This window comes from Alosa pseudoharengus, unplaced genomic scaffold (genome assembly GCF_046254945.1).
Source record: "Alosa pseudoharengus isolate Yale_2024_CS ecotype anadromous, Long Island Sound unplaced genomic scaffold, YU_APseudo_1.1 YU_APseudo_1.1_scf_11, whole genome shotgun sequence".
NCBI lineage: Eukaryota > Metazoa > Chordata > Actinopteri > Clupeiformes > Clupeidae > Alosa > Alosa pseudoharengus.
The window spans coordinates 7,644,902-7,659,533 of NW_027468576.1; the positions used below are offsets into that span (position 1 = coordinate 7,644,902).

At 40.5% G+C, this 14,632-nt stretch overlaps 1 protein-coding gene across 2 annotated transcripts in view; it reads right to left on the bottom strand.

Moving 5' to 3' along the window:
• Positions 1-230: 230 nt before the first annotated feature.
• The window catches only part of naaladl2 (N-acetylated alpha-linked acidic dipeptidase like 2), a 214,820-nt gene continuing 200,418 nt past the window's right edge, over positions 231-14,632 (bottom strand). The window contains exons 13-14 of one of the 2 annotated variants that reach the window (XM_076277894.1): positions 9,419-9,617; positions 231-3,750 (exon numbers count right to left, since the gene is read on the bottom strand). In XM_076277894.1, the coding sequence (XP_076134009.1) occupies positions 3,570-3,750; positions 9,419-9,617 (380 nt within the window). In that variant the 3' untranslated portion in view covers positions 231-3,569. Of the gene's footprint in view, positions 3,751-9,418; positions 9,651-14,632 lie in introns of both variants that reach the window. The other variant, XM_076277893.1, reaches the window with a different exon arrangement.

The following is a 14,632-nucleotide window of genomic DNA, read 5'->3' on the forward strand; positions in this document are numbered from 1 at the left end:
TTTACCAAATGGCCTCTTAAAACTGGATTTGTATACTTTGTATACCCTCCGTTTAGTTGATGTGCTTACTTTGATGTTGAAGTAATCTTTAATGGCCTTACTGGCATTATCCCACAGCTTGTCAAATAGATTTGAATTGTTTAAATTGTTTTTGTGTATGCTGTGTATGCAGGACTTCAGTAAACATCAGTAAAGCAGAAGCAGAAGTATCACAGTGTGAAATATCTTGAAAAGTTTATGTAGAAATCAGTTTATTGCTTCAGGAGACAAATTCATTCAGCAAGCCAAACCAGCTGGGACAAATTCATGCATAAGAAACATAAAGACAAAATGTAACCAGTAGTTTGTGCAGAGACACGTAATTGAGAGACAATTGTGATAGGAGTTGCATTTGTACATGCCTAACATTTTGCTCTGTATGAATTTCATTACTCTCTTGTACGAAATCCACCTCCTTCCTCTCCCCCTGACAATTAATCTTTTCAGCCCTGAATGTAGACATCACATATGAAACTTCACATCACATCTTAGGAAAACCAAACAGCTCAGTGACTGTGACTTCACATCTCCTTAACAGATCATTATTTCGTACAAAACCATAGTGATAGAGAGTTTACCAATGGCCACTGTAGAATAATAGCCATTTTAATACTCACAACAGTGAGTGGATATGTAACAAGAGTCTCATCATAGTTAGGGATGAAAGGAGGGAGGGAGAGGGAGACAAACCAGCCCATTATTTTTCTCTCCTGTGGTGATGCCAGACACCACGGAGTTCTAAAATAAATAAATCAAAATAAAAGCATCCTCTTACCATGATAACATCATAACATAATGAACAACAAACATAATTAGAATAGTTGTTGAAACTTGTTTAAATATAATGTCATTAAATAGAGTTGACACACTCCCTGACCCTGTCTATCTGCTGTAGTCTTTTGACAAAGTCGTCCTTACACGAGTGAGCATGTAAAGACAGCTCAGATGTCAGACCTAAAGGTAAAACCTTTAAGGGTTGGGTTTAGATCTTCATTACTTACAGTACGTGTAAGTGTAAGAGACATTAAACATGCAGATATTGTCCTGATATGAAAATAATGACAAGTTTGATAAGGTTTTAGTGCAAATCTACATCATATTTTGTACACATTACTGCTTCTATTCTGCACTCATTTTCTACCGTCATGATGTTTATTTTACAAAAAAAGAAACCCCAATTATGGTAAACTTTTATGGAAAGTGTAAAGCATGAGCCACACACCTGATAGAATATTTGATATCCAACATCATTCAAATCATTCAAGAAGTCATGGTATTTTCACCCACATACGCATATTGGCATACATTCATTTAACTCATTTACTCAGTACAGTAGATGTGGGATTTCTACATTTCATTGTGACAAAAAAGAATCCAAAGGATTTAAAAAGTTTAAAAAGTAACATGCTCTTTCTCATTTAAGTGTATTACTCATAAATAATTACACTTTGCTCCCAGAAAGGGAACATACTGTAGCAAACTACAACAGATCACAGTGGAAATCAGTGATTTTAGTTAAAAGCAGCTCAGAAGTAATTTCTGTTGTTAGTCAATGAGGAACAGTGAAAGAGGACAGTTCTGTCAGAGTGTAGCTACGTAGACGGTACACATACTGTATGATTGGAACCATTTCATGTCAAATGCTAGGAAGGAAGCTTATGAGTAAACAAGTTTTACATTTGTCATTAATCTTGGATGTCCTTTTGTTCACCCATACACATTCAAAGTTGAAATCTGAAGAAAGGATGTGAAACTGTTTGAATGAAACATTTGGATAAAACATTTGGATGTGAAACATTTGGATGTGAAACTGTTTCTTGTTTCCTTGTTTTGATATTGACAATTTTGACATTATTTTTACTGCACGGATGCTTCTTAACCGAAAGGCACATTAAGAACGTAAAGCTTGGTTAAATTTAATTCCCTGATTCAAGTGTCCCAAAATTGGCCTGTTTTAGTTTAATTTTTAACGTCAAGTAATTTAACATGTTCATTTACAAATCACAACACCTGAAATTCTCTCTCAAAAGCAATCCAATTTAAAGTGCACCAACATTGCAGGCATAGTACCTATCACAGTTAAAGCAAAATAACTGTAGCCTTCATATGATACAAAAGTACAATGTCAATTAGTGAATATTCATAACTGCATACGGTTATTGATACAGGTACACTATGATTAAGCCTTCAAAGGATGCATGATGAATGTGGGAAATATTGACACATGTGCATTATGTGTATGCAACTCACAGTTTTTGAACTCAAAGTTTCTTTGTCCCCTTATTGTTCACAAACACACACATCTGGTGTCAAACTCTGACATTATAGCTGCACGAGTATTTAAGTAAATGTAAGCATTGCAGCCTCTGTGCTTTTGAAAATCAACTACCAGTATACAGTATATACATGGTAGTCTCAACCTCTTAGCATTGCAAGATACAGTACAACAAATTATGCATTTTGTTTTATCCAAATAATAGCTCAACCTAAATATAAATTCAGTATATCCAGAGAGGTGCTACCAGAACAGACCAAGGGAGCAGTTTTTTTCCTGTAAGAACATTTGTGTTTTGTATTTTGTCTGCTGGTGGTCATAAATACAAGCCTAACTTCCTGTTGTGTGACTGTTTCTTCACATTACTCATCGTTTATCTCATCAGTAACACAAAGTCATGGATATAAGGCACACCAAGGGCCTCAGACTTCTCTGCTCTCAGCAAGCACTGAATGTGACCAGCTGCATTAACACATTATTGGATATACTAGTGCATTGCACTAGTTACTCACACGTTAATCACCCTAACCCTAACCATAGGAAATGTAAACTATTAAATGGATTTCTTTCAACTGAACTGGACTGCATGAATTTGTATTATAAGGTAATTTGATTGCCCCAATGTTTTTTATATAAGGTTTGTATACTAAGACATACATTTCCTCAAAAAATAATAAATAATGATTTCATGTTTTCCAGTATGCTAGTTTTGTATCTGTACTATATATCTACTAACCTTTTTGGTTGCTGTGTTGTTTCCATTTAATATCGGTTAAGCTTCCTGTCTTCATTGCTATCAATCTTAGGAACACGCCAACTTTTTTTGGAAATAAGCTTATTTTCCATCTACCCAGAGTTAAGGACACATACCTTTCTCTCCTATTATATATGTGTGTGCAATAACTCAGTCTGACACTGTTAGCCTAGCTTGGAAGTGGATTACACTATAGCTAAAAGGGACCTATAGGCTAATTGGGGTAGACGGCAAATACGCTAATTTCCCTAAAGACATTTGGTACAGACCTTGAAAAATGAACCAAAAGCCTTGTATGGACACTGTCACAAACAATAAGATTCATATTGCTTAAAATAGTACTACTCTTCCAAGCCCTTGACAGTTTTGGTTATCAAGATAATCAGTGCAAAACAATCATATTAAAGTTGGTTGCTGTTCGGGTTTTTCCTCGGGTGGTGCGCCTCCACTATGCCTGCTGAGAGTGGGACTATGCCGACAATCTCTCCAAAATGCTCGGTGTCAGTGGGAACTGTCTGGGTCATTCTCAAAGAGTTCAAGCCCACTCTGGACAAGCTTCTGAGCTGACCTGATGGCATTGAAAACAAGAGATAGAGTCTGGTTTACAGGCCTTTCCACTTCCTGGGCATCCTTCAGTATGGAGAAACGGGAGGACTGTGTGCTCAGCCCATACAGAAGGTTCCTGTGGGAACAGGACATGAGAGAGGAAAGTTGTCAATATTGCAGAGGATCCAGGTGTCATGCACACAGTCTAAGCTCAGGCTCCTTGAAAGGATTGAGGTTTGAAGCTGTCTACACTTACAGTAATGCAGGTGAATGTAAGAAGCTTTTATTCTTCACGCTCTAAGGTCATTCATTGATTTTTAGTTTTTTTTGTCGTTTTAACTGGCTTGGACAAGTAGAACAAATGAGCCAATTCTTTATCTGTAAACAAGCTGACTTGGGTTTAGAGCATCGCCTTGACCTTGAGTTTATGTTCATGAGTCCATGGCTTACACAACAGGCCCAGTATCGTTCCCGTGAAAGAACTTCAATCAGTGTCGCCAGACACCTCAATTGGGTAAATTAAAGCCATAGGGCCCTATCATGACATTCTAAAGTGCATCGTCACTCGTCAAAAGTCTATTCAAATTTAGTAGGATGTCCAGTTCACATTGGGAGGGGTTTCGTTCTCAAAAGTGGAGCGCATGGCGTAACAAGGTGTTCCTAGGTCTTTTAATCAGTCATATGGGTGTGTTTGGGGCGTAACATCATTTTAAACCAATGAGAATGACATCTGTCATTCCCTTTAACGGCGCAACGCGCGATATGTCAAATAAATGCATCGGTATTTTGGCATTCAACGGCGCATTTGAAGGAGGCTGCTTGCAAGACCGTATGGAATAGTCATTCTTAAACCATGCTTTACTAAAACCTAGCATAGCCTTCACGCATTTGCACTCGTCTATTATTTGAACTCATTGGCAAAGTGAAACTAACTTCACCAAGGAGTCAGTCAACGACAAGACAGTTATATGCAGTTACTTTCACTATTGACTGACAATGGGTTACCATAGAAAACATAGGCTGGAAAAAGCAACACTTACCCTAATGTTGCTCAAATGACTAAATAAAACAACATTTATCCTGCAGAGGAGTTGCTTATATCTCGTGACAGTGCGTCTTCAGCTGTGCTCCATACTTGTCTCTCGCCTCTCCCCTAATCACTTTTAACCGTCATTACCAATTTGCAAATGATGGTGAATAACTACTCATCATGAGATGTACAGTATTTCGTAATATCTTTATTCTAATTATGTTTACCATTGTAATCGTGCAATTTGTAATGCTTTGCATGGACGTGCGCTGGTGTGCGTTCATGAATGATAGAAGGATGGTGCGTGCACCTGCCAATATGACTGTTGACATGCGCTCTTAAAATAGCATATGAACAACTCGCCATTGACTTCTGACCAGGTTTAGGTGGTGTATGATAGCGATTTTTAGACAATGCGCCAGGTCCCTCCCTAGGTTGTTAATTGCCACACCCCTGGGCGCAATGTTTAAAAAATAAAGGTGCAAAATAACGAATTCAACTTCGCGCCGGTGAATAACGAACTTTACGCCATGCGCTGGTGACCGAAAATACAGCCCATAGAGTTAACTGCCAGTTGCTGAAAGGGGTATTAATGCATTTCCATTGTGGATTTCTAATTTTGAATCAATAGGCTAATCTTTGAATTGTACAGGTACAATTTTCTCTTCTGAGATGATGATGGTCTGAAAAGATCTGATGGAAAATCCACAGCTCCAACTTGGTTGGGTACAAGCAATTCAGGATATCGTATCACAACATTGATTAAACAAGAAATGGAAAAGAGAAAGCAATATTGTGTCGAACATTTGATCTTTCCTGAATCACATTCAACATTCAAATCTCTGTTAAAATGCATAGTAAGTGTCATTATATTAAAAAATATATATATATATATTACTAAACTGAAAATATAGAATTTGTAGCCACATCTTAGCATCCTTGAAAAGAAAGATTGAAAGATTCTTGATAGATTGGAGTCTTTTAACTAATGGCAACCATTCTTTACTCAAAAGATTACAATCTTTCAAGAATCTTTCCCAAATCTTGTCAAAGTCTTTTGGTGTAAGGATGGCTTAAGTCCATTAAATATTACCATTAAATGTTAATGCCAGGATCATGTATTATGACGCATGTATCATGTAAACACACATGATCATGTATTATGACGCATGTATCATGTAAATACAGATCATGTATTGTGACGCATGTATCATGTAAACACATGATCATGTATTATGACGCATGTATCATGTAAAAACATGATCATGTATTATGACACATTTGTTTTTGGTCTTTGGTCCCTAATGTACAGTCTGAAAGTCCCTAAACACACAATCTCCATGAAATCCCCTGGCTATTGATCAAAAGAGCTCAGTAACCCCGCGTCTTTAACCAAGTGAGAGCTCTCCACTTCAACACTCCAAATTGGATTTAGCCTTTAAAAACACAGTCATCCCCTGTGTCAGTCAGGCATCATCTGTCAGTTGTTGACAGCATAAAGACATTTGTTTTAGCTGCCACAGCAGACTGTACAGGGTATGTTTGAGTGCCATCTGTCTCTGTGAGACCTCGTCAGGTCAAATACCTCACAGCTGTCTCCACGACAGCCTACAATCCCCCACCTCCACTCTCTCTACCTCTCACCTCCTTCCCTCCCTCATTCTCTCTCTTCTATCACTTCATCACTACCCTCCCTTATTCCCCTATTTCCTCTAAGGGAAAATGACTCACAGACGTCTTAATCAACCAAGGTTTCCTTAGTGCGTGTACTCATTATAGTAACTTGATATGTACTGGACACAGCTAGAACTAGACCAAACATTTCACACAGTTTGTGTGGCTAGAATAAAATCATGTCGGTGTAAGCCCTCCACCTTCCATCTCCCAATGGGTTCGTTGTCTTAGCATGATGAGTCCAAACTGCTCGGAGCAAGGTGAAAAACTTACCCAGACGACTGGAGGAACGTGGGGGTCAGCGAGATGAGACTAATTCCCTAGTGGCTCAACAATTGAACACAGGGAGATAAATAGATATTGTGCTTTACAAGGCCCCGGCACTTAATCTTTTCCCATTCACCTTCTGCTAATTTAATCAAGCCACTCCAGAAAATGTTGATTACCATCTGATTACAATCATGTCGCCTCTGCAATGGCAGCTCCTCCTTCTAATGAGAGAAAATTACTGAAGGCATCCGTGGAATGCAATGACAACGTCCTAAGTAAAAATAAATATCAATGAATTAAGTACCTCAGGCCTAGCAGACCAGAATAGCTGAGGTTAAGAAATCAAGCAAGTAACCCCACTTGCACCTCATTTCGGTCTGCCAACACAAGACATCTGGCCTTAAAATCACATTTGACATCTAATGGACAATCCAAACTATTTAAACTGTTCATCATGCCCCAGCTGTGGCGCAACTGGCTGGGGCACCTGCACCGTACGCCGCCGACCCGGGTTCGATTCCCGCCCTGTGGTCCTTTCCGGATCCCACCCCTGCTCTCTCTCCCATTCACTTCCTGTCACTCTCCACTGTCCTGTCATTAAAGACATACATTTAAAAAAAAAATAAAATAAAAATAAACTGTTCATCAAGGTAGTCCAGTGTCCGTGACATTAGTGCCCTAAAGCCTAAAGCGTAGGCATAGCTGGACAAATATGTCAGAATAACTTAAATTTTTCAGCTTCTATTCAAGTTTATCTTTTTCTTTCTTTAAGCACAAAAGTATCTGCCTAAAATGACAATTGATAAAAAGGAAACATCATCAAAACTATTATAAGGGTAGAAACTAGAACATAGTTGTATATATTGCATGCTTTTGAGTGAATGTGGAAGGCAATTAAGCTGGAATGTTAGTTAAGGATGACTGTACAGCATAATTCTGACTTTGTGTCTCTAAGAGGCAATTAATTCACAGGGAAAGTGGCTAGATAAAGATAATTGTGGAAAGAATCACAATGGTGCTCAGTGAAAACTCTTAAACAATGAATGACACCCCGCTGGAATCTGGTATACAGTGCCAGGTAGACTGTAATTGGAAAGGCACTTTGAACAGAAGATAGTCACGGTTTGTGTTGATCTTTATCATTATTATGATTAAGTAGTTAACTGTAATGTCATATGCTGAGATGGGTCTGAGAGGTATATTGATATTACTTCATAAAATCTGTGTTGAAATTCCCATTTAGTGTCATGCTTCAGTGATGTTCTAAGTTCAACTTCTCTGGAGTACAATATTGCACACGCTTATCTCCATGTTGGCCTCTTTGCTGCAGTCAGTTTAAATGAGTTCTTCTTGTAACACTGACAAAATGATTAAAATGTGGGCCTTAAATTATCTGAAATACTTAACATGCTGCGAATCAGACAAGCACCCAATACATAAGTTTGCAACATCACGGCAGAGGACAGCAGATGATGACAACCGACTATTAAGAACTTAGTCTACTTTCAAGTCTTCCAGACACAAGCGAAATTTATGTAAATATGCAACAGAAGTCCTCCAGCCCTAATTATAATATAGCTGTCGTATGACACAGCACCATCCTTATCAAAGAGCAATAGAACATTTCAAATTAAACATTCAGCTTATTTTCACCTGAATATGTGCTGATCTACAATTGGGAGTAGCTCAATATAAAACATCCATATTGCCAAGATGTATGTTTCATATTTATGCTGTAATGTTCAAAAACAACAATATTACAAAATGTCTTGAGGCGAAGTCAGCACATATGGCTGAAGGCTAAGAAGTAAAACAAAAAGTAAAACCAAAAAGTTCCACAAAATGAAATATTCAAAACCAGCCTTTCTCTCCTTCAGCCCCCTGTCAGCCTGCTTGTCTGAAGAGAGTGCATTTGACAGAAATGCAAATTGGCATGTCTATCTCGGCTGCCTGGAATAGTCACCCACAATACACTACGGGGAAGTAATGTCATCATTCATTTCCTTACAAGAACTTCAACATTTCCGACTCTGCTTCAGAATTTGCTGTAGCCTTTTAGCAGCATAAAAAAACTGGGTAAATTGATCTCAAAAGACACATTATGTTTCATGGTACAGACAGATACGAGCATGCATGGACAATTGAGAGTAATGTCAGCAAGTGTAATGCAAGCAAACATCAATTTGGGCTGTCTGTCTCCAGGAATGGACTGAATGGTATTAAAAGCTCATGAGAGAGTGGCACTCTGGTGTTTTGTGTTCTCCCTAAGCAATTCAGATTGTCTCTGACTGCAATGAGAATGGATATGGCCACTAAATCAAAAGGCAGATTCTGTAACGCGCTGCCGTTCAAACACAGTTAAACTCGATTCTATGGCACGCCACAGCAGCAGCTGTCGTGGTGACATTTTTGTAGTGCCTTGGCAGCATGTCAACTCGTTTGTAAGACATATGTTTTACATAGTCGCCTCCTTTCTGTGGTGAAAGTTTTCAGTCTGTTTTACTCCACGCCTGGCCCTCTCAATAATTGATTTCTTTTTCTCCGTCTAGGAACATCAAACAGTGTCTACCCACTTGTCTCCATCACCTTCTCCATTCCCTTTGTTATCTGATAACTCTTTGCCTTAATATATAATACATAATGGATTGCAGGAGAACTGAAGCAGTCCTCCAAGAGAGGTCTAAACCCATGAATTATTGAGGGTCAAATTTTAGCAGAGATGGGGCTCAGCTTGTGCGGATGGAGGCTCAAAAGGGAGGCTCTCATCTACAATTTGAGTGATGGGATGGAGGTTGTAGGGGTGGTGGTGGTGATGGTGATATGTGTTTACCTGCACAAGCCAGCTGGGGGGGCGGGGATGAGGAAGCTTTTCTCCAGGCCCTGCAGGACGTCGTTCAGCATGCGCACGTGGGAGGGGTCCCTCTCCTTGGGGTCGTTGGCCGGCCGCATGCTCTCGGACTGGAGGAAGGTGGAGTTGTCTCTCAAGACGGCGGCGGCTGTCAGCAGCTCGGCTGTCTGCAGAGGGTCATCTGAATGGGAAATAAAGCGGGTGGCGTAGGCGGCTGGAAGTAAATAGGGCTTGTGGATTACTAACCCGCTGACCTTTCAGTCAACACATTCACATTGCTCAAGTAAACAATTATTGAAATTCTACATCTGCTTCAAGGACAAAATAAAATCAGAGACACTTGCAGTAAAAACACAACCCTAGATGGAGAGAAACCATATCAGTCTGTTCAAGAAATAACCTGTTGCATTACTTTCCAAAAATTAAAATTGATAAAATCTTGGATGCACAATGAAAACAATTTCAAATGCACCCTGAGTCAGATTATTATTATGCTTTCAGAGGAGTAGAGAGAGAAGAGGCACAATGTTCAGTCTTTTATTCAGCTAAGAACTTTAATTCAATGAAGTATTTGGCTTCTTTTTAACATATTCCTGTTGTTGTCTTTTCATAGTTCCCCTGAGTAGAGGCCTGTGATCAAATTAAAACACAAATCCCTTGCATGAGTTCGCACATTAAACTGCGACATGGAACCAATCCATTGAGCACTGCATTATGAAGCTCACCGACAAGCTATTAAGGACAAGAGTGTGTGGTAAAATAGAAAAATGTGAACTAAGTACACACCATGCAAGTGTTGATAAAAAAATAGTATAGTGCCTGTCACCTTATGTACATATTAACCACATCAAAATAGGAGGTTCCCCCATAACCTTATGTTACCCCCTACCACATCATTCTTAAATTAAGGCATTATCTCATACACACTATACAAAGAGCACTTTCCATGGGTATAATTGCATTCCTATAGTTCCTATATTCCTATTCCTACAGTGTAGTAAGCAACAGTAAATTAGCTTTATCTGTGAAGACTTGCACTTACAATTTGTTTCAATGAACGTGCTGAAGAACCTTTTCACATAAAATGCTACAATGCTTTCAAGCAGAGCTGTAATTTCTAAATGCGTCATGAATAATAGTGAACACCAGAATGTCACTAGAAAATCAGGACATTTAAATCCTGCAATCCTGCATTCTACTGTGGTATAGAGCTACCTACTAAGGCAACAAATAATGTCATTGCAGAAGTTATAAAGTGTACTACCTGAGAGCCCAGAAGCATTTGAGAGATTGGCATTTCATTACATCATATCTCATTTGGCCTCTCAAATACAGACACATTTTCCAATCAAAATACAACTAGAGGTACATTTCAATTATGAGGGCAATATCTCACTCTTTCAAATTTCATGTTGAGACCACAGTAGGATATCTGCTTGAAAGCAATTCATGAATGGCACTGGAATCAAAGACATATCACTATGCAAAAAAGAAAGAAGGCCAGGTGAGCCCAGGGCAGCTGATGAATACTAATTCGGCTCTGTGCGGAAATGCTCATTCAACCCTGGCTTTCGATCAGATAATGAGATAAACATCTAGCACCATTACACATTTCTAGACACATGACTAAACAATAGCACACAGGAGGTGCGTTCAAAATCAAGACTGATTGCGTTTGTCTGACTCTAGGCATTGCTCAGCCACCCAGGTTTGCCTAACTGCTCTCTGGCATGTCATGGTGTGACTGAGTTTCAGAGCGACTCTCACAGCGACTCCAGTGCAGTCATGACAGATGGAGTGCTAATGTACGTTGTGGCAAAAGCAGTGCTGAGGAGGCGAGCCCAGCACCAAGTGTGTGTGACATTTTGGGACAAGGCCAAGGACAGAGGTACAGCAAGACCACAGCAGCCAATGGAGATGATGGATGGGGCACGGTCCGCACACCTCGCCGCAGCTCTCTCTTATGCCTCTGTGCTCCAATGCTGACTAAATACTCTCTTGTAACTGAACTTTGTCGATAAGTCGGACACGATGGACTCTGCGGCACAAGTGCACCGAGGGAATCTAATGGAGAAGCAACAAGCTGATTTAGCTAATGACAGAGTGGGCGCTTAAGCGCTGCTTTACTTTTTGGATCTTGGTTTGCTACATTTATGCATTTCAAATGTATTTTTATGTGTGCATAAAAAAGCAATAGTCATTAGGCAGAAGAAAATCAGTTCTGCTGAGGGTATATGAGATTTCACATTAATAGCTTCAGAGTACCCTTCAAAGATGTGGCACACTTAAAGCTCTTTAATATCTGTGTATAATTAACCTTGACTACAGCTGTGCTCAGCACACTTACACACGCTTCATACTGCTGCCTCTGATCTATCGGCATGTGCATGTGTGCATGTAGTGTGTGTGTGTCTGTGTGTGTGTGTGTTTGTGTGAGAGAGAGAGAGAGAAAGAAAGAAAGAAAGAAAGGAAGGAAAAGAGTGAGTGAGTGAGTGAGTGAGTAACAGCAACTACAGAAAAAAAGTCAGAGGCCCAGCAAGGAACAGGACTAGTCACAGGAGAGTTTGCTCTCGCTGTGACAACTCACTTTGAGCAAGGAGAGCGAGAGAGAGAAAGACAGGATAAATATAGCAAAGAAGCTGCTGCCCTACACAAACTTCAGTCTCTCCCCTCCTCTCCTTTTGCCTCCCCCGTCTCCATGGGAGCAGTGCAGTTATGAAACATGTGGGAGGCTTGCTGTAACCTATCAGAGATTCTGACGCAGACGGAAATGTGGGGATAGTCGTGTTGGCATAGACCCAGCTGAGACTTCCATTTTAACAAATGAAGGGAGTCAGTTAGGAGATCACACAAGCCCCTGTCACTTTCAGATGACAAAGCGCACGGTATGATGCAATGTTACACCAAGGTCCTCAGTTGGGGAGGAGAGCCTGAATGGGAAATGAAAAGAGCCCACAAACATATCAGAATCTCAGGGCGAGATGCAGATAAGGCACACCCACACCAATTCATTGACCTGTGCAATCTTTTATTATGGGGGCATTCCTAGAGCATCAAGATCATCACAGATGTGATGTTCAGAAAGACAGGGAGCATCCAAAGGCGTTGCTTTTATACAGTGAGCAAAAAAAGGAGAAAGAGAGACCAAAGCGAACAAAGGATCTTGAAAGATTCAATTAGCCTGGCTTGTTTGATCTCAGACAATCCATTTCATTTCTCATGAATAGTGCATCTGCACGTGGTGTCTGTGGAAATCCATTTACTTCTCTATGCCCCAAAAACAGTGATGGGTGACATCAAGAGACGCCAGATCAAGCCCCAGCTGCCCAGAATTATTTATTTACAAAGCTTCCATCTTTGGCTTTATTTATAACTGCAGAGATAAAAGCACGCTATATTTAATTCAACCTGCTTGTGGTCCTCCTGCCATCTCAGTGCATTAGTTCAGTATATCTCCAGCGAGGAACCCGAGGTCATTTCTCATTCTTAGTCATGACGCTCAGATGGTCGGAGGACATTAGCATGGGCCACAGAATACGACTACAGGCCCCACCACGACCCAGTGACATGACAAGGTCATATCTGTTACAAGTAACCACTAACGGCTTTACACATCCCACTTCGTAACAATGGCTTTTGCTGCAACTGACCTGTCGCTAAGCCCCACCCCCCATTGTTAGAGGTGCTATTGTAGTTGTTTTTATTTTCAGAGCCACAGTTATCACAAAGTGATCTGCAGTATACAAATATACAATATTATATCATATCAAGATATAATGGTGTTTGCATTTTTATAGTGATACTATGAAACCAACAGTGACCCACATTGCACCTTTTGCACAATGTCTCTTGTTGCACCTTTTGCGAAAACATGCTCATCCTAACATGTTTAATGTCCTCTGCTGTGCAGTTATACAGTGGAAACATTAGAGCCCTCAGGTGCTGTAAACAAATTACCACTGAGTGAAAAGAAAATTAAAGGGATTGAAGAGAGTAAAATAAAAATGATGATTAAAAGGGAACTGTGTTTGTATGTGTCTCTCTCTCTCTCTCTCTCTCTCTGTGTGTGTGTGTGTGTGTGCACATGTGTATGCATGCGTTGTGTTGTCTTTTAGAAATGTGTGACTGTGTGTGTAAGTGTTTGACTGTTAGTTAAGCCACTATCTGCACTGAATGAAAATTGACAGTAAAGCTAACCTGAAGGCCTTTCCTAATAAATTCCTTGTTTCTGAAGCTCAGACCCAGTTCAAAGTCACAAAAAAATGGAGCCAAGCATTTAGAAATGAAACTCAGGGAAAGCTATTTTATGGCCCTCAGGGATTTTTTTCCTAGTGAAGTCACAGGACAAACGTTCTCTCTTCCTGGCTCTATCGTTTTTTTCTCTTTTCTTTTCTTTTTTTTCTGGTCCCCCTTTATCTGAGGTGCCCTTTTTGAAGGCGGCTGGGATTGAAAGGCAATCGAGTCCAAAGCTGATAATCCCCCCTCGCTTTCAGTGGCGGCAAAGGGAGAAAATGCCGGTGCCACTGATTTGAATTTTACAAATGCAGAAATCAAGGTCGCGTTGCCAGGGGCCTCGAGTGCTAGGATGAGGGGGCGGGTGTGGGGGCGGGGGTGGGTGTGGGGTGGGGTGGGGTAGGTGTGGAGGCGGGGGTGGGGTGGGGTGGGGTGAAGAGCAGGGAGTGGGAAGCGGAGGGGGATCGATACATCCACCTAAACAGATGATCTACCACTAAATCATTCTTATGGGGAGGAGGAGGGGCTGTCAGTCCCCTGGCTGGACTGCAGAAGTGAGTTATTTCACTGCATAGACCCACACACACACACACACCCACACACACACACACACACACACACACACACACACAGGCACGCGCTCACACACTCAGAGACACTCACACGCACACTGGGATGTGCAGAGCATTTAGTCAACCTCTGTCTGCCTCGTCAGTGATGTATTAATGCCTAATTGTACAGTGTATTGAGTGCTCTAATCCTCCCCTATGACCAGCTCATACTATTATAACCTATAGTGACTGCAGTCGTGGCAAAAGCAACATTACTACTACATCATCTGGTGCTGGCAGCTGATGCGCAAAGATGAATAATACACAGTGGAAAACCTCTGCAATAAAACACCTGAAATCATCTGTGAGGGTGTGTAGTGAAAACAAAAGTGGAGGAAAGAGAGGAGGGTGG